Source organism: Malaclemys terrapin, chromosome 4 (assembly GCF_027887155.1).
Source record: "Malaclemys terrapin pileata isolate rMalTer1 chromosome 4, rMalTer1.hap1, whole genome shotgun sequence".
NCBI lineage: Eukaryota > Metazoa > Chordata > Testudines > Emydidae > Malaclemys > Malaclemys terrapin.
This window is the reverse complement of record NC_071508.1, coordinates 16,854,415-16,873,545: the sequence shown is the minus strand read 5'-3', so window position 1 is coordinate 16,873,545 and position 19,131 is coordinate 16,854,415. Positions and strand designations below refer to the sequence as shown.

The following is a 19,131-nucleotide window of genomic DNA, read 5'->3' as shown; positions in this document are numbered from 1 at the left end:
TCCGTGGGCCACGTGCTGACGGCGGAGGATGCATGCACTTTCCAAGCGTGCGACACTTGCCAGTTCGGGGTGCGAATGCCTGTGTGGTTGTGAAAGTCGGGGCGGAGCTGCCCTCAGTTCATGATCACAACCCTACTGGGGAAGGAGCGTTTGTGCAGGGAATGCACAGTAGAGGTATGTGGAATGGGTGTTGGGAGGAGAGATTGTGTCTGTCTGGCTGTCTAGGTATGTGTCAGCTCACAAATGATATGGATACGTGTGGGGTAAGTGATTGTGACTGGCTGTGTGTGTATGTGTGGGGGGCATGTGCATGGGAACAGAATGGGTGTGGGCTGCAGTTTATCTTTCTGCCCATTGCTATAGACTCAAAGCTCATCAGAGATTGTCATGGAGGCATGAATCATAAAGGGGTGGGCGGGGGTCCGTGGGTGAGTGTGTGTGTGTGAACGCATGTGCCTAGACGTGGCGCTCCATTCACGTGTGTGTTGGCAGGGAGGCATGGCCGTGGGTGCAGCTAGCCTCATGCTGATCACCGCAGGATAAAATCGGACTGTTTTAGATTGTGATCAGCGCGTGAATCGTAAACTCCCTGGTGTGCGTATGTGAGCGAGACAGAGGGAGAATTACCTTGCCACCCCTCTAGGCAGGACAGCCCTGTCTCCTGCAGGATATCAATAAAGCAGAAATAAATACGGGGGGGAGGGGGATCATTTCTTTCCCTCCCCCCACCCCTGCAAACAGCAGCCTCTTGGGGCTCAGAAGAAAGTGGGGTGGTAACTCGTGAGCTCTCCAGCCGTGTTAGCAGGCATCAAGGGGAATGCGGGAAATCTCCTAATTAGCCCTAGTGGATTGCTGATGATCCGGGGGACGTGGGCATGCCGCATGGGCATGGGAACATCAAAGGCATTCCCAGGGCTCACAGGGCGTTTGATATCCGGGGAGGGGAGGGGTGTCATTGCAGTGTGGAGTCATCGATCCTACAGAGAGAAGAGAAAGATTCTAAAATATGGGGCCTGGTGCAAGGTGCATAACGAGACTAATTACAAACCATGGCCCCCATCCTATCAGTAGGTGCACAAGCATGGAGTCCCAGTGCCTCTCACTGCCTGGGGCCTTATCTCCATTATCTCCCACCAGTGTAATGCAGCCATCTCTGGGGTGGTGGGTGGCAGTCAAGCAGCAGCCAAGTGGGGGAAAAGAAATAGTCCTCGGCAAACCTCGACTCCTTTGGGAAAGCAAGGGGGCAGAGCAGAGCTGTCGTGGGTTTGAATTCAGCTAGAATTCCTCCCGAGAGTTCTTGCTGCATCCTGGGCCTTCTCCAGTTCCCCGCTCCTGTGGCATGGGCTGTGGCTTTCAGCCTACCTCTAGCCCTTTGTCTGGCAGTGGTTTAAAATCGTCCAACCTACAGGAAATGAATTGTGCCTGGTATTTCCTGGGCTGGAGGGGGACAGGGAAAGAAGGGGGAGTATACCCAACTGTCTGCCTTTAATGCCTCTTCATAGTATCTCCCAGTATCTCCCTCCACTTAGCCTCGGCTGGCTACAGCAGTGCTCTCCGAACTGCAAGCCTCTCTCTCTGGCCCAGCCCCTGCTATCAGCGCTTCACTCCTGACTTCTCTGTGAACCGAGTCCGTTTCATCCAGCGAGCGGGCGGCACAGCACCCGGGCGACCCCTGAAAAGCAGCCAAATGCCGCTAGGCCCATCAAAGGAGCAGACCCGCTGAGTCAGCTGGAACGCGCCTCTCCGGGCTGCCGCGCCACCTCCAGCACTAGTGAGCCTTCTAATGAGGGCTTAAAACGGATTACTGCAGGCCTTCGGCGCTTTTCTGTGCCTAGCAGGGATGGGGCTGCAGGGCATGGCTGCCCTCCAAGCTAGAACACAGCTTGGGTTTTTCCAGGATTCTTAGCACCTCCCCATCACTCCACCTCCACCCTCCCCTGCTTTCCATAATCATCTCGTCAGATGTAGCCCTCCCAACTGTCCCGCATGGGCCTGTGCATGTGGTCAAGGAAGCGCATGACGCAGGTACCTCGGTGCAGTCCCTACAATGGTTGAGCCCGCAACTCTGTGTGCACGGCTGGGTGAGACGGCGCATGCCTTGTGGTGTATGGCATTAGAATCTCTGAAGGTGGGAGCATATGTGGGAGGAGGCTGTGTGTGTGAAAGAGAGCAGAAGTTGTGTGTGCGTGTATGCGTGATGGGACTGTGTGTTTGTAAGTGAGGGTCTCTGCAGAGGGGTGCATATGTGCGATGGGTGTTGTGTGGTCGGGGGGAGGGGGGCACATGAAGTTTTTAGAGGCGTGAGCACCGGGCATTGTGCCTTGCAGATGTGAAGTGTGCGTGGGTGTTCCGGGAGTTGCAGGATTAATGACCTTTCTCTGGCTCAGATTCTGGTTCCAGGCCCAGGCTCCAGGCGAGGTGGCCCATTCAGTGCCGGGACATGCGTAATCCAGATACATGTCCTCCAAGAGGCAGTGATGTTCAGTCCCTCCGACAGACACCGATGCTCAGAGGCTGACATGAACCGAAAGCATCAAACTAGGAAGTTTGATTCCTAGAGGGAATCTGTGCAAGTCACAAGGCACAAAACTGACTCTCCGGCCATCCGCCATGGAGAGGGCTGGACCAGGGAGCAGTGTCGCTATAGGTCAGGGCTGAGGGGCATTGGCAGAGCTGTGTGTAGGGATCCAGGAATGGAACAGCAGGTCGGTCTTAAGGTGCATTGGTAGAGCTGTGGGCAGAAGCCGTTCTAGGCATATGAAAGCTCGGCAGATGCCTAGGGTGGCGGATTTCTGGGGATGGCAGATTTGGGGATTTCCACCCCCCTATTCCTGCCATGGATGGCGGGGGATAAGGTTGGCAGAGCTGCCCGGGGGAAGGAGTGGCTGCCAGCTGAGACTCCGAGGAGCGGGATTCTGGGAAGCACACCCACCGGCAGGCTGGGGGTGCAGCTTGTGGGCTGGGGGTGTGGAGTGTGAGAGGCCAGATGGGGGAGGGTGCCTAGATTCCACTGTGGTTGAGCTAAGTGGCTCCTGGGGAAGGATTGCAGGGGATAGGGGTCCCCAGCCTCGGTGGGGGGAGAGGAAGCCGGGACAGGGATGGATGGGGAGCAAGTCTCTGGCCCCAGGGGGGTGGAGGAGGCCAAAGAAGGGTGTGTGGGGGGGTCCTGATGGAGAAAGGGTCCCTGAGAGCAGGAGCAGGGGCAGCAGCACATGATATTTTGCCTAGGGCAGTAGATTGGCTGTGGAATGCACAGGACTGGACTAGCAGGGAGGGCTGCAGGGCAGGATTAAGGTGCATTGGCAGAGCTGTGGTACCCGCAGGGCTGGAGACGCTGGGAAGGCTGTATCGAGGAGCATTTGCTGGGGCGGAAGGAAGCTTTCCTGTGCGATGCCTAGTTGTAGACCATGCTTCTCAGCCCCTTGTCTTCATTAAACTAATGAAAGGATGAGAGACGAGAGTAAATTGCACTTCCAGCTGTGGGTGCAGCCTGGCACAGACACACACACACGGCAAATATTTACCTTTAAAAATCAGCTGTTCTTCGAAATTCTCAGCTCCCTCTCCTCTCAGTGCCCTGTTAAGGGAGGTTAGGATGCAGGTCTCCCAGGCTCCTCAGCACTGTAGCAGTACAGAACTCCCCTCCCCCTGGAATAATAATGCCTAGTTTTATCTAGTGTTTTTCACCCCTAGATCTCAAAGCGCTTTACAAAGGTCGGTATCACGCTAGAAGGACAGAGATTTATTGGAACACTGCAAGTAACAACTCCAGAACCCTGGGCAGGACTTAAGTTCCTACAACCCCCCTCCCCCCTGATAACAACATACAACACAACAGCTTCACGTACAACACAACATAACAACATACAAGAGAACAGCTTAACACTAAGGTAACAATCTGTTGGTGGAGGTACTGTCTACACTGACCAGTACATTATGCCCATTTTACAGATGGGTAAACTGAAGCACAGAGCAGTGAAGTGACTTGCCTAAGGTCATCCAGCAAGCAGTGGCTGAGCTGGGAATTGACTCCCGAGTCCCAGTCCGACACTCTTTCCACGAGGCCACACTGCCACTCAGTAATCATGTGTGTTTCCCATGTCGTCCCTTTCAGCCAGTCTGCTCCCCCTCCTCTGAGCACAGAGTGGGTGATCCAGCCAGGATTCTGCCTTACTTTCCAGGCTTGCATGCTGGAGGGGGATGAAAGTATTCCCCCGGCTGCTGTATGACATGTGGGGAGTGAGAAACTCACCCACCGGCGCTCCCAGATGGGTTGCAATACAAACACTGCCAGGGGTCAGAGAGAGGCCTTTTCCTCTTTGCACCCCACCCCCAAGCAGAGCTTTCCCTCCCCTGCACTGCGACAGACTCTGCTCATCAGATGCAGCTAAGGTGCGTCTTCCAGCTGGGCAGGAAGGATCAGACAGGACTCCTTTCACAACCAGTCAGCGTCAGTCCCTGCTCAGCTGGCAGGGTCGCCCGCTGCCTGCGGGCTCAGCTTGCCGCCTCTCCAATGCTTCCAAGCTGGGGAGTGAGAGGCCATCAGCTCAGGCCCCCTCCTGTGTGGAGACCACGCAGCGCTGGCGCTAGGCCACAGGAGGTTGGCTCGAGGGCTCGCAGGCAGACAGGGAGTCAGGAATAGCACCGGCAGGCAGATCTGCTGGAAGGATGGGCTGCCGGTGTCCACGCAAAGAGCTTTGTACCAAGTTGGCCCAGCCTCTGGGTTCGATTCCTAATTGTGGGGTCTCTCTCCAGTGGTTGGGAGGGGTTAGGAATGTGCACACTCAGCCCTGGGGGCGGGGAGTGAAGGTCAGTATCCCTGCATTGCTTGGCAATCGAGGAACAGCATTGATGGGCTCAGAAAGTCGGCTCCTCCAGGCCCTCCTCTGGGAGGGTGGTGGAGGAGTTCCCAGGGATCCAGAGGAGGGAACGGGCCACGGCTCCATCTCTGGGGCACCTGCGTTCACTCACTGTGCGGGCGGTTGGGGACGTGGGATAGCTCAGCAGAGACAACAGCTGCCGTCAGCAAGCGCCTTTCCTCACGGCCGGGACAATGTTTGTAACAGGACGGAGAACGCAGAATTCCCTGGCCTTGGGTTCGGCCCAGCCCTATGGAGTCCTGGGCATGGAACATCCTCCTCCTCTGCTTCCCAAGCTGCCAGGTTTTGAGCCTTTCTCCTGAACCCCTGTGCACAGGGAAGGGGCGGCCAAACCACGGTTAAGCTTTGTTCTCCAGCTGGTGCCCCTTGCCACCTCTCAGGCAATGGAGTTGTGCAAAGAAGGCCCCTGTTTAAGATGTGAACAGCACACGGCACGGGAGGGGTCTCTGCCACCATCTGGTGCTATTCTGGGCTTGCCAGGTCCAGCGTTAGAGCGCGCGGCTGCGGCCATTCCTGGTTCCAAGCGGCCACCAGCTGGGCAGCCCTGCAACACCCCCCACACCCAGGGGGACAGTGGAGCATGCCAGGGCCCCTCGCAGGCTGCGGCTCGAATGCGACTGCTGCAGTAGGCTCCAGTGCAGGGAGGCCTGCGAGCCTGGCAGACACGTTGCCGCTCCTCTGCCCTGGGGAAGGGGATGTGAGGGGGTTTGTTGATCCTCCTGGCACACAGATGTGGAGGAGCCGCTGTCCCACCCAGAGGGGAGCAGCCCTGACGTCAGCACTGTATGCCCAGCATCAACAAACAATGTGCCCCCCCTCCAGGTTTCCAAAGCAACAGCACTGCCGAGGTGTGAGCCGGCACTAATCTCTTGCGCGGGGGTGGGAGTGGGGGTGGTTGCTTCCAGCCGGAGCTTTGGCTACAAAGACAGAGTTTTTTTATGAGGTATTGAATTTAAACAGCCATCCTGTTGCTGAGACGTGGACCCATCCTGGCTGTAACGGCAATCAGACCACTGCCAATGGCTGTGGATGGGGGGTGGCACCCAACCACCAAGGACCCTGCTAAGAACAGACGGCACCCACTGAAGAAGGATCTGTCCGGTGAGATCCTACCTCCTGAAGGCACATTTCCCGCCCCACCCCTTTCCTGCCCCAGTGCTAAATTCATCTGAAATACTGGACTGTCACAGTTCCTAAACGCATCCACGTCCAGGGGAAATCTCAGCCTTTCCTAGCATGTGGCCCCAATCACCGCAGACAGAGTGGCGTGTGGACACTTCCCCTCCCACTGGCCATTGCGGGGCAACACATCACCTCCAAGCAGTGGCTTCCAGGGGGAAGCAGTTGGGAGGAAGCCCTGTGCATTGGATGGGATTCAGCAGTGGTGAAGGAGGAGATGGAGTCGGCTCCCGCTCTCTGCACACTCCCAGCACGTGTTCCCCCAGCCCTGGTGGTCCGCAGTGTGGGGACCACTGATTCATGGATGCTAAAGCCACTGTGATCAGCTAGCCTCCCCTCCTACATAACACAGGGCAGACCTAGCCCTTTGGAAAGAGAGCTCCTACCCGGGTATTTCTCAGTGAATTCTGCCCCTGCGGCCAAGGTTTTTACAGGCTGAACACGCCCTGCATGTACCTCTCCCCACACGGTTCTGCTTGTTCCCACGTTATCCTGCGTGAACATCACGTGCCCCCCTAAGCCAAGGGGAGACCTAACGGGCACCCAACCCATAGGCATGTTTCCCAGCTATAGACTCATAGACTTTAAGCTCAGAAGGGACCATTATGATCGTCTAGTCTGACCTCCTGCACAACGCAGGGCACAGAATCTCACCACTCATTCCTGTAACAAACCCCTAACCTATGTCTGAGCCACTGAAGTCCTCAAATCGTGGTTTAAAGACTTCAAGGTGCAGAGAATTCTCCAGCAAGTGACCCATGCAGCTAGGGGTGAAACTCAGCCCAGCAAAGGGGCGGGGGGGTGCCGCGGACCCTGTGCAACACGTACACTGGGGAGTTTATGGTGAAACTCCGGCTGGCTTTGGTGGGACCAGCATTAGGCCTGATGGGTTTAAATGGGGCATTGTGCAGCCTGTCCCCCACACAAGCTGCATGTCACCGTAGAGCTCCTCTGCCTCCCCCGAGGTTATGTGCTGGCAGGCTGTAAAGTCTGGGGGGGGGGGGGGAGGGAGTGTTCTCAGGCCCACCTCCCCCATCCCAGCATGCAGGCCCTAAAAGCAAGCCCAGCCTCTTGGAGGAAAGATATAAGTGAGCATGGCTGCTAGCCCTTGGGGGCACCGTACAAGGGACACCATGGGAGGGGGGCAGGTGACAGCTGGAATAGTCATCACCCTGATTGGCTGCACTCCCTGCTTATCCCCTGCACACTCCCACCCCCAACCAGGCAGGGCTGCCCTCCCCTCGCCCTTGTTAAAACCTCTGCAGCCCATTGGGTCCCAGCACATCAGCTTTGCAGGAGCTGGGAGGTTCGCGCTCTTCCAGGGCAGCCCAAGGGACCAGGGGGTACGTCTGTGACTTGTGCCTCTCTCTCCCCTTCTCTCTCTTTCTCTTGAGTGAGCTGAGCTCAGGGGCTTTGATGCTCAGTTCAGAGGCGTTGTGGGGGTGGGGGCTACCTGGGGATTGGGCTTTATGCAGAATGCATGAGGGCTGCCTGCAGTGTGCATTTCAAAGGCTTTTTTATTACTCTCTTAATGCTGGGTTTGATCTGTGGGGAAACTGGCTGAGATTAAGGGCCAGGCGCCTCACTTCAGGACATTTGAAATTCAGTGCTGTCTTTTATAGACTGGAGAGAGCTGTGCCAAGTAAGCGTCTGCTGGTCTGTGTGCGTGCGTGGTTGTGCATGTTTTCCCAGGTTTGTTGCATGCGTGTATGAGTGTGCGTGTCTATGTGACTGGGCTGTGTTTGCGAATGCATGGGCGTATGGATGTTTGGGGGGGTGTTTGTGTTTGCGAGTGCATGGGCGTATGGATGTTTGGGGGGGTGTTTGTGTTTGCCAGTGCATGGGCGTATGGATGTTTAGGGGGACGTTGGTGTGGATGCTGTGTTTGCGAATGCATGGGCGTGCGGACGTGTTTGTTTGTGCATGTGTGTGCACTCGTGTGTTTGTGTGTACACACAGATGGGCCAGATGCTTTGAGTCACGCTCGGAATAGGGGCTGCTAGCCAAGCAGGAGCCGCTTCTGAACGGAATGAATCCCCTTTCCGAGGGAGCTAATCGAGTTTGGATTTCATCCTCACCATCGTGCGTCCTACCCTTACTTTGTCGAATGAGCCCTGTGCGGGAAATCCCTATGTTAGATAGTGTAGCCTCTAGAGTGTCATCGAAGGTGCATAGTGCAATTCCGCTCCTCTGGTCTCTGAAGGCCTTCCGTAGGCAAGTGGTTTTTGTTGCTTCCCGGAGCAGTCTCTTAAAATGGGTTTCAGTGCAGGTGTTCAACTGCTCGCCTCATTACTGCAACTGCATGTGCAAACTGAGCAGGCAGATGGGTGTTTGGGTGTGCAGCCGTGGCAACTGTCCACCGAACTGAAAATGTGGCCCCCCCAGTGTGTCTATTCAGGGGAGAAGGGCAGACTATAATTCACAAGCTGTTTTACCCGGCCCTACGTGCACGGGCGCTCACTGTCACGCTGTTCACAGAGCTCTAACCCAAGGTGTGGATCTACACAGATGTGCAGGCTGCGGGACATACCCCAGGGCGTGCACGCCTATAAACATACGCTGCCTTGTTCACTCCAGTAATGAGCCAGCATCTCTGCTAATGGACACTGCTCTGAGGAAGAGAGTGCTCTGACACTCAGGCCTCAGGATCCAGTCATATGAACCACTTGAGCTGGTGGCCATGACTGTACTCTGTAAGATATGCAAAGAGCAATTTACAGCTGAGACCAGCTCTGGTCCTGCCCACTAGGCTAGGGGCAGGTTCTCATTAGTCCAGCTAAGAAGACCCTCTCTAGGGAGTGATCATCAAAGTCCTAGTTTGTATCCTAGCTCTGGAAGGGACTGGGATCTAGTGGTTAGAGCAGGGGAGATTGAGAATCAAGACTCCTGGGTTCTCTCCCCAGCTCTGCTGCTGATCTACTGTGTGACTTTGGGCAGGTCACTTTCCCCTTCTCTGTGCTTCAGTTTCCCGCTCTGTGCAATGGGAAGGATATCGCTGCCCCAACTCTGTAACGAGCTTTGGGATCTCAGGTTCAAGTGGCACATAAGAGCAGAGAGTTACTCTCGTGAGACACCCTCTCCCCGTCCTGCAGCCAAGGAGTTCAGGTCAGAGCAAAAAGTCTTAACCCCCCCACTTAACCCCCTCTGTCCAGGCTGCCTGTTCTTTGAAGGCTGTTTGTACGGCTGGATCTGGCGTGTGAGCGGGAGGTGAAGCTCTGTACAGCAGCTCTGGGCCTCTCCCCTCGCAGCAGGGCACTCAAGCATGAAACAGCCTGAAAAGAAAAGGAGAGTAATGATTTCCTCCGGGGCTATAGGCTCTCTCCAGCAGGAAAGCCAAGTACACTTACTTTCGCTGCTGCAGAGGAAGCCTGTTTAAAGTGCTCCGGGACAAGGCCGGGGAGACTCGGGGAGAGCGACAGAAGGTGCAGTAGAAGGAGCTAAAGTGAGCGGTTGGGTGGGGGGTAAAGCCGGCGGCCAGCACTTGGAGGAAACATTTGTGGCAGAGACATTAACTAGTGCTTGCTGGGCCGGGTTTCCCAAAGAGCTCAGCACCCACACGCAGGCTCAAGCGAGCTCATCTGGCTGGGGGCTTAGAATATCTGGCCCATCCGTGTCACCCTGAGATCTGCTGGGTGTTTTTGCAAACCCAACTCTCATTGAGGTGTTTAAATAGGTGCTAAGCCCTCATGGAAAAGAGTTGGTGGGAGCGGAGTACTTGGAAATCTGAGCACAAGTGAGTAGGGCTCGCTGTCCGGCCCCTATCTTTGCTGCACAGCAGGGGATGCCAGACAATGGGGTTTGCAAAATATTTAGATGAATGTGGTAAATGTTATAGTTTACGAAGGGGAACCTCCGCTCACATCCCTGACAGAACTCCGCTACCCTGGCCTGCAATATACCTGGCTGTGGTATTCCTGGATTCCCCATGCACCCCATCTCCTGCCACGGCTGAACCCCCTTCGCCCAACACAATGCCCCTCAAATCTGATCTGTTCCAAGCTCTGCTATGCTAGCCCTAGCCCCACTGCTCCACCCTCAGCAGCTCTGCCGATGCCCCTCACTCCTGGCCTGCCATACTCCTCTCAGCCCCAGTCCTGGGCTCCTACCCGGGTCTGCTTATCCACTTCACTCCCAGACCGTGGCACCCCCTTGCTGGGTTCCCTGCACCGTCCTGCCAGTGGTGTTAATCCGCTAAGCGCACCTCAGGCAGGTGTTCCTGGGGGATCAGAGTCCTGTGCTGGGCAGGTAGGGCACATCCCTCAGACCCCGCAGCCCCGAGCTCAGCCCTGTAAGTGGCAGAAGTGAACTGCCCAACGATGACAAAAATGCTTCGTTGCTTCCCTTTTCTCGGCACAGGTGCGGGATGCAGAGCGTAGCCTTGCTGGGGGTCACCACCCTGGCTCTGGTGCTGGCCTTGGCCGCCCCACTTAAAGAAGAAGGCAAGAAGAAGGAAGAGAAGCCCAGAGCTGACATTGCCACCAATGACAACCTGGACCTGCCCAACTACGACCTCAGCCTAGACAGCTATGGAGAGATCATTGACCTGAGCCTCTACGAAGAGCTTTATGACTATAGTGACCTGGCACCAAAGGTAAGATGGAGACAGCAGAGCAGCAGAAACATGGGCCAACTCTTCACCAGGTGCCTGTGGGGAGTCCTAAGGCAGCTCCTTTCTCTAGGATCCTAGGGCAGCTTCTGTGCTACCACCCTTGCTGAGCCGGGCGTCCCTCCTGCTCCCTGCCCTGTCTCTCCAGGGCTGGGGCATTCTGGCCACTCTTCCACCCACAGCACTTGGTGGACCAAAACACTTTCACGTGGGAGTCAGGAGTCTAGCTGTGAGTACAACCCCACTTTCCCCAGTTTAGGTACTTCACTCTCTTCTCCTAAGTACTTCCCTGGTACAGTTTGCAAGCCATGAAGAAGAGCGTTCATCGGTTCACACAGATTATAATCATGATGGTCCCTTCTGACATTATCTAATCTGATCTCCTAGTCAGCTGGTTGACAGGGAGGCGTGCAGCAGTGTAGGATCCAGAGGGAAACGGGTATGACACTGTCTATGACTTGTTTAAAGTCCTGAGTCAGGAGGGAGAACCAGCTTTTCCCTGACACTCAGCACTGAGGTCTTGACCACATGTGGTCGCTAGGAGATAGCATTGTCTGGTAGTTAGATCCTGATCCTGGTTAGCAGCAATCCTATTGCCAATGCCTCGCTCTGCCAATGACTTATTGCATGGCCTTGGGCAGGTCACATAACCCTCTCCCGCTGAAGTTGGCTCACAGCGTTGCAGGCATGGAGAGGAAAGGCGCCGTATGAATGCAAGACATGCCTGGTATTGCTGCTGCACGGAGCATGCCATGTCTAGGAATCCTCTGTTACCTGGTGCAGCTGGCACGGGGGAGGTGTCTTCAGTGGAACCTAAGGGAGTTAGGTGCGTTTCAATGGGATTGGGTGCCTGCCTACCCTAGATGTTGGCTATTTCAGGTATATCACTGCTGGAGCCCTCCAACCTGCCCTGTGGCACCTTCTACCCCTCCCCAGTGGAGGTGTGAGCTGGGCAGGGCAAGGGAGGAGTCAGTGACTGGTCAGTGCTTTAACGTGAGCGCAGCTCCACAGCCTATGCTCACTGCCATGATGCCCCTTGCCCTGTATTTGCAGATTGAGGTTGGTACGTTGGCTCCTCCAACCAAGCGTCTAGAGGGCGTCGTGAGCACGAGAGCCATGCCAACCGAAGCACCCAGAAGGCCGCCCCTGACATCCCCCACAACCAAGCCCTTCGGGCCAGGTCTGCTCGGATCCATAACCAAACAGGGTGAGTAAGAGACCAGCCCTCGTCACCTGTTCTTCCAGGGTAATGGTGCAACGTGGGGGATTTGCTCACAGGAGATGCAGCTGAATAGGTCTCCAAATACCACGAGGAATGACGGCTGTATGGAAAGACCCTTCTCTCAGCATGGGGGCGAGTGGGAGGGGCTTTCTCTGTACCCATGCGGGGCAGAGGGGGCTTTGGAAATGAGCAAGATGGAGGCACTCCTTTCCCAGCATGGCACGGGGCAGCAATCTCTGAGGCTTCTCACCCAGAGGCAGACCCATCCCTGTGTGGGCCGCGGGACTGATGGGAGGAGAGAGAGAGAAGCAATGAGTGAGCCTGGGCACTTAGAGGCGCTGGTGGAAGGACGCGAGGGTGAGCAAGGAGCCAAGTATTTGCCCTGCGTGAGGAACATGGTGGCGGGCGAGAGGGTTTCAGAAAGGAATCGCTTCACAGCAACGAGAACACCGGCAAAGCAGCAGAGATGTTGCGACAGTCGGACAGAGTAGCAATTAGATTAGTGACAATTAAAATCCTGCAGTGAGGGATAAATATCGTTATTCATTTTCTGTCATTCCAAACTGGGACAAATTACGTAGTAGGCCCAGGGAAATGGTTGCCTTTATGCTTTGAACTCCCCCACTAATAGATTCGGAGTCTCGCACGCGCTCTGTGGGGAGAAGAGGGAAAAGAGCGGAAAAACAAAAAAACCCCACCCAACGCAGTTTTAATTGGTGCCAGAAATCTTGTCATGCTGCCACGGCCACTTTGCCTGGCTGAGCAGGGTCTAGTTCCAGACGTAGGGGAATCAGATGTTTGCTTGATGCAAATGGTTTCCTTTTGTTTCATTTCTGACAGTGCAGAAGGGCCAAAGAGATCCCTGGTGGACCTGGCTGCTGTGTTTGGTGGAGTCGCACCCCCAGGGAGAGATTTGGCCCGAGCTGATTTGTTTTTAAGCAGCTCTTTTGGCTGGTTGTTCCTGGCCTGTCTCGTGGTTTGCTTTTTGCTTGTTTTGTTTTCCTTTGAATTTAGCGGTTGGTGGAAGAAGCTGACAGCCCTGGACCAAAGCCCTCTGTGTATCTACATAGCTGGTACAGCGCGGGTAGGGGATGGGCAGTCCCTGTCCAGGCTGCCCTCCCCCAGGGTGCTCTGACCCTCCCCACAATGCACGGCCATCTCAGTTCACTTGAAAGTAGAGGGTTGAGTCCCAGACTTCAAAGCCCGGAACAGACTCTGAGCTTTAGGGACCCTTCCGGCACTGCCTGGAGAACAGCACAGCACCTCCTGAACTCCCAAAGTCCAGGCCTAGATTCCTAGGGCTGGGCTCTTCTTTGCCTCTTCTGAAGTTCTGGTCTGGGATCGGGAAGGGGGGTTCCCCAGGCTCCAGCTCTGCTCTGCTGCTGGTTGATTTTGGGTCACCTGAAATTCTGGGGGGTTGGCTCCAGGGCTTGGCTTTGGGTCCATCTCCATCAGAAAGGTTCCTGGGCCCGAGCTAGTCTTATGCTGCACGTAGTGTGACCAGATAGCAAGTGTGAAAAATCAGGACACGTTTTTTTCGGGCGAAGGAGGGGGGTATAGTTGCGTATATAAGACAGAGCCCCTAATATCAGGACGTCTGGTCCCGCTAGTTGCATGTGGTCTGGCCTCAGGGTTTTCAATGAACCCCAGAAGCAGGGGAGTTTCAAAAGGCTCCAGTTCTGTTGGGAACATTCCCTTGAGCTCTGCTCCTAACCCACAGCATGGGGTGTCGGGCCAGATCCTCCACTGCGGTAAGTGGAGCTTTAGTGGAGCTAGGCTAGCTGAGAATCTGGCCCCCCAGCCTCCCTGAGGGCTCCGGTCGGAGGTTACATTTAATATCCCCAAGCCCCGATCCCTGCTCATTGCTGCTGGCTGACTGCTCCGTCTCTCCCTGCCCCAGGTCTGCCCACCTGCCTGGTCTGTGTGTGCCTTGGCACCTCCGTGTACTGCGATGATGCCGAGCTGGAACAGATCCCACCACTGCCCCTGGAGACCACGTACCTCTACGCCCGCTTCAACCGCATCAGCCGCATCCGAGCCAGCGACTTTGCCAGGCTGAGTATGTGGGGCCGGGGCCCCGCTCCCCCTCCCCCCATATAGAGTGGCATCTGGGCATCACAGTGCTCTGCTGGGGGACATGGGGGATGGGGAAACTTAGCCCCTGCCCCCAGCTCCCTGGGAGCCAGTGCAAAGTGGACCCATTGCAGAGCTGCCTGAGGGAGGAGGATGCCCCTTGCTGTGCTGCCCAGAGTCCTGTTCAGCTGTCACACTGGATCCTGTTCCGGATTTGTACAATGTTTAGGCTGAGTCCAGATCCAACCTGACACTGAATCCTCCCAGGCAGGTTTAGACTCCTCCCAGCCCACAGCAGAGGGCTCAGACCTGCTCCTTGGGCATCAGATACAATTGCAGGTGTACACAGTGCCACTCCCCCTGGCACCAATGGGAGCCAGGCCTATAGATGCCAGAGCTGGCTTTAGCCCCGAGTCCTGGGCACACAAGCCCGAGTCATGTCAGCGGTTCATCCACACCCCTCTCTACAATTTAGATCAGGGCTTCTGCCTTCCTGCTGAGTGGCATGTAAGGGCATCACTGCGGGGAAGAGCCAGGCTGGGACATGGCTGCATCTCTCACACACAGCTCCAACCATCACACCCAGGTGCACAGAGAGCCAAATGCGGACCATTCCCAGGAGGTGAAAGGGAGCACTTCACACTGCTCTGCAACAACGCTGCTCTTTATTAAAGTCCTGGTACAGCATGTCCTGGTTGGCTCTAGGAACTGGAGGGGCCAAGAACTCACTGGTTGTAACATCATAACGTGGCAGGGCTCCTAGATGTTGGAGATGAAAAAGCCCGGTTAGGTCCTGTCATGCTTATCTGCCTGGGGGTGGGGAGGGTGAGGCAGGACTGTACAATAAGTGCCAAGCCAGGTGCCCCCATTTACAGCTGGAACTAGGGGTGCAACTGCACCCCCTGGCTTGAAGCGGTTTCCATCATATCCAGGGTTTACAGTTTGGTTCAGTAGCTCTCAGCCCCCGCACTGTACAAATTGTTCCAGCCCCCCCGACGGCTTGCACAGCCTGTGACTCCGTTCCATGCTAGTTTGAACTCAAAATTTGGGGGTGGCAGTTCTGTACCACAAGGTTAAAACCCAGAGAAAACAGTCATCCCTTCATGCCCCATGAAGCAAACTTGCTGGGTTTTGCCCAGCTCTGGAGATCTCCTAACGGGTCCCTCTAGAGGCAGGCCAGTGGTGTTGCACAATTCTTCCCCCTTGGCTGGCTGGAATAGGAGCCCTGTAGCTTTAAAGTCCCTTCTCCCCTGCAGGAAGGAATTGCACCTGGTGCTAGTCAATGGAATGCACCCTGCCAAGGCAGATGGAGCCTTAAGATTGCAGGACTAGCTAGAAAACTGTGAGCTGGGGCTTGCAGAGGCTTTCCACACAGTAGGTGCATGTTGGGGGGCTGGGCTCTGTTAAAATGGGACCTGCTGGATGCTGTGCATATTTGAAAACCTTGCTCTGATTTTGGCCCTTACGTGGATGCTGAGCTCCTCTGGAAACCTGTCCCTGAGAGGGGATGCCGAGGGCTTGAAAATCTGGCCCTTGGAGGAATAATAACAACAAAGACATAAATGTATTTCACATTTCTGTTGGAGCTGCATCCAGCCACCATAGTCGGGCTATTGGCCTGTTGTGTTAGATGCGAGATTAGGCTTGGCTGGTGTAGACTGGCATCGTTTCATTGAGTTCAATGGAGCTGTGTTCATTTACACCAGCTGAGGACCTGGTTCATTCTAGTTCTGTTTGCTGGAGTGCTGGCTTTTTCCCCTAGGGCTCTGGCCAGGCCTAGCCCCTAATTATTGCACAGCACCGTTGTGAGCGATGGCAAGGGTTTGTGAAGGTGGAATCTCTCCCCTCCATCAGAGAAGCTGAAGCGAATAGACCTGACTAGCAACTTCATCTCCTGGGTGGACGAGGCCTCCTTCTGGTGGCTGAGCACCCTGCAAGAGCTCATCCTCGCCGAGAACAGGCTGACGGCGCTGCCCGCATTGCCTGGCAGCATCGTGCGGCTCGATGCCCGGCGCAACAGGATCCGGAGCTCCGGTGTCAGACCTGAAGCCTTCAGGGTGAGTCTGTGCCCAACGGCCGGCGGCTGCCCCAAGATTCCAAAAGGGGTCCCTACATTTCACAGCTTCTGTTCCACCCTCCAAAAGAGCTTGGGGTATGTCTACACTGCAAGATAAGCTCAGGGTTTGAACTCAGGCTCAAGCCTAACCTCCCTCCTAGCTCCACACACGTCACACTAACCCAGGGCTCAGACCCAGTGTTTGAGGACTGTATGGGGGTGGAAGATCCGAGCCTGAGTTAAACTGGGACCCAGGGTTCATGCCCTATTGCTTTGCAGTGTAGATGCAACCCCACTGGACTCATGCTCTGGAAGTCCACCAGCAGTAGCCCACAATCCCATGAGCTGACTTTCTTTATCCTCTGGACAGTCAAGTTTTCCCACGTTGCATTTGGGCCCATATAATGAAGTGTAGACACTTCAGCCCAGGTTGGGACCCAGGGTTCAACAATTCCTAACCTAGGGTTGGATTTGGGCCCACATAATAAGTGTAGACACTCAAGCCCTAGATTCACAAACCCAGGGTCTTGAGTTCTATAGCCCTGGGCTTACTCCACAGTGTAGACTACCCTATGTCAATTCAATCCCCTTCTAGGCCTATCTGGCTCTGATTCCTACCCCTTTGTATCACCGAAATAACCCAGATGTTCTGTATAAAGAAGCTGACTGGGACTTGGGAACAGCCAAAGCCCAAAGTGCCACCCCCAGCTTTTCCGGTGTTTGCTGGGGTGGGACAATCCCATGCAAGCATGAGAGCAGCAAAAAGCTGTGAGTTCCACCCCACCCCGCTGAGCCTTGGAGTGTTCGTTCCAGACACCCGGCCAGGCCAGGGGAGGGGGCTGGGCAGGGCGAGGGCTTATGCATTTGCCTGTGTTTCTGCAGGAGCTGAAGAAGCTGCAGTTCCTCCACCTGTCTGATAACAAGCTGGACTATATTCCAGTGCCCCTGCCTGAGGGCCTGCGGTCCCTGCACCTGCAGGTGAGCAGTGGCTGAGTCAAGCCAGGGGACCCAGCCAGGCTGAGTGAGAGTCCCTTAAAGATACGGCCATGCTTTGATTTTTGAATTTGCTTTTGAATTTTGCTGCCTTTGCAATCGAGGGATGGAGAGCTCTGGCTAGACACAGGTAGAGTGCAGGTGGGTGTGGGGCGAGATCCTCTCTCTCACAATGCCCCAGTCCTAATGTCCCCTGCATGGATCTCACCGTGCACCTCATTCTCCCCACAGCTAGTCCAATGCTGTGCACACCCAGCTCTGCCAGTGCCCCTCAGTCCCGACTGATGCCCCCTCTGCTATTCCAGTTCTAGGCTCCTTCCTGCCTCTGCCTCTAGTTTGAGCCCCAGTCTAACAGAAGCAAAGGCTCATACTAGCCAGGGACAATTAGTGCACAAACCCATCACCCCGCCTTACCCCTTTCCCCCACTGTTTAATGTTGGCTTTGTGCTTTGTCTCCCCGGCTAGAACAACAACATCCGAACCATGCACAAAGACACGTTCTGTGATAGCCAGGACCACGGTCACATCCGATGGGCCTTGGAGGACATCCGCCTGGACCGCAACCCCATCAACCTGAGCCTCTTCCCCGATGCCTACTTCTGTTTGCCTCGGCTACCCACTGGCCACTTCTACTGAGCCTGCCAGACAGCCACCTAGGGAGCACCTATGATGGGAACCACTCTTGGGAGAAGCCTCCCCTGGACCCACAAGTTAAGAACTCCATGCCTGGCTGTCCTGCTGGGCCACCTGGTATTTGCCCTTCTCTCCCTTGCTCATCTTAGCACCACCGGCCTTGTCTAGACTAGGGTTTAAGATGCGATGTGAGCACATACGAGCTAACATGGGTTTAGAAGTCTAGTTAGGCTAAGGATACCGTGGCATGTGTTAAAATGGCCAGGGGGCGCTGGATGCGGGGATCTTATTGAGTTCTCAGTCCATGTTGCCAGCACGAAGGATGCCTCAGGCCGAGAGCAGCACTAATAAAATTTAAAAGGTTAAAAACTTATTCTGTGGATTGTTTAAAACAAAATAACCAACCCCATCTGGCACGGCAAGCCGCAGCTACTCCAGGAGCATTGTGGTGTGGGCAGTGATGGGCAAAGCTTTCAAGGGAATGAACCCTGGATTCCCTCATGGCTGGACCTTGGTCACTTGGATCCTGGCCTGCATTTCTAGTCACAGGCTCCCCTATGCACAGCTCTACTCAAAGCTTAGGTCTCGACGCTGATCCAAACAGGCAGGGGGAGGGAGGGAGTTTTGAGGCTTTTAAAAGAGGCCTGAATCATTTCAGTGTATTTAAAATATAGCATGTGTTGTGTTCCCTAACTTCTGAAATCAGAAGAGAGCGGCCCACGGGGAGAATACTTTCAATACAGCTTATTCATCATCTGTATTTTTTATACATGTGCAATAAACGCACGTCACGTGAGAGAGACGACGTGCACATGGAGAAGCCAAAACACTGAACTGAAACCTCTGAGCTCCGCCTCCACCCTCCAGGGCCGGGGAGGGAAGTTGGTCTGTAAAAAAAATCTTACAGCACGCTCCGAGTTCTCAAAAATTCACGTTGTCCCGCCAAACCCTCCTCATCGGTGTGCGCAAAACCCGTGCCCAAGATGTGACATTGCCATAGGCATGCGCAAAAATGCCCGTTTGATGCACAGTTCGGCTGTGGCATTTTTTAAAGCTTGCCCCTTAGATGCACGGTTCTCTGATGCATGTACAAAACTCTCATTTTGCACTTACCAATGGCAGGCAGGCAGGAGCCCGGGGAATTGGCTTTGGTTGTACAAAATTATCCTCCTCAGCTGCATTCTTATTATGCAAAACACAAAGCAGGGCCACTCAGGCGTGAGTCCTGTTTTGATACCCCAAGTTTCTAGGGGGGCAGGTAAAAGAGGAACGTGGAGGAATGGTTGCTGTTCTCGTCTCCAAAGTGCCAGGGTTGGCAGATTATGCTGTCTGGCAGTGCTCTGAAAACATCTATCTATGGGTTTTCTTCAGTATCCATCACCATAATATCTAAGCACAGTCCTTAAGCATCTTGTATCTTACTTGCTTTTATAGCCAAAGGGCTAAATAGAGGGGCCAGTTAGGCTCAGGTCCAGCAAAGATGGAATCG

The 19,131-nt window shown here is 54.9% G+C and overlaps 1 protein-coding gene across 4 annotated transcripts; it reads left to right on the top strand.

The window, feature by feature from the left end:
• The first annotated feature begins 5,895 nt into the window (after window positions 1-5,895).
• Window positions 5,896-18,015, top strand: OPTC (opticin). 4 transcript variants are annotated; one of them, XM_054027151.1, is made up of 7 exons: window positions 5,896-5,981; window positions 10,416-10,650; window positions 11,719-11,872; window positions 13,788-13,946; window positions 15,815-16,017; window positions 16,899-16,994; window positions 17,475-18,015. In XM_054027151.1, exons 2-7 carry the CDS (start codon window positions 10,423-10,425, stop codon window positions 17,643-17,645), a joined length of 1,011 nt encoding a protein of 336 aa, XP_053883126.1. In that variant the 5' UTR covers window positions 5,896-5,981; window positions 10,416-10,422; the 3' UTR covers window positions 17,646-18,015. The 4 variants fall into 4 exon arrangements, with proteins under 4 accessions (XP_053883126.1, XP_053883125.1, XP_053883127.1 ...); XM_054027150.1 differs by lacking the exon at window positions 5,896-5,981 and adding an exon at window positions 7,352-7,402; XM_054027152.1 differs by lacking the exon at window positions 5,896-5,981 and adding an exon at window positions 9,361-9,481.
• The last annotated feature ends 1,116 nt before the right edge of the window (window positions 18,016-19,131 follow it).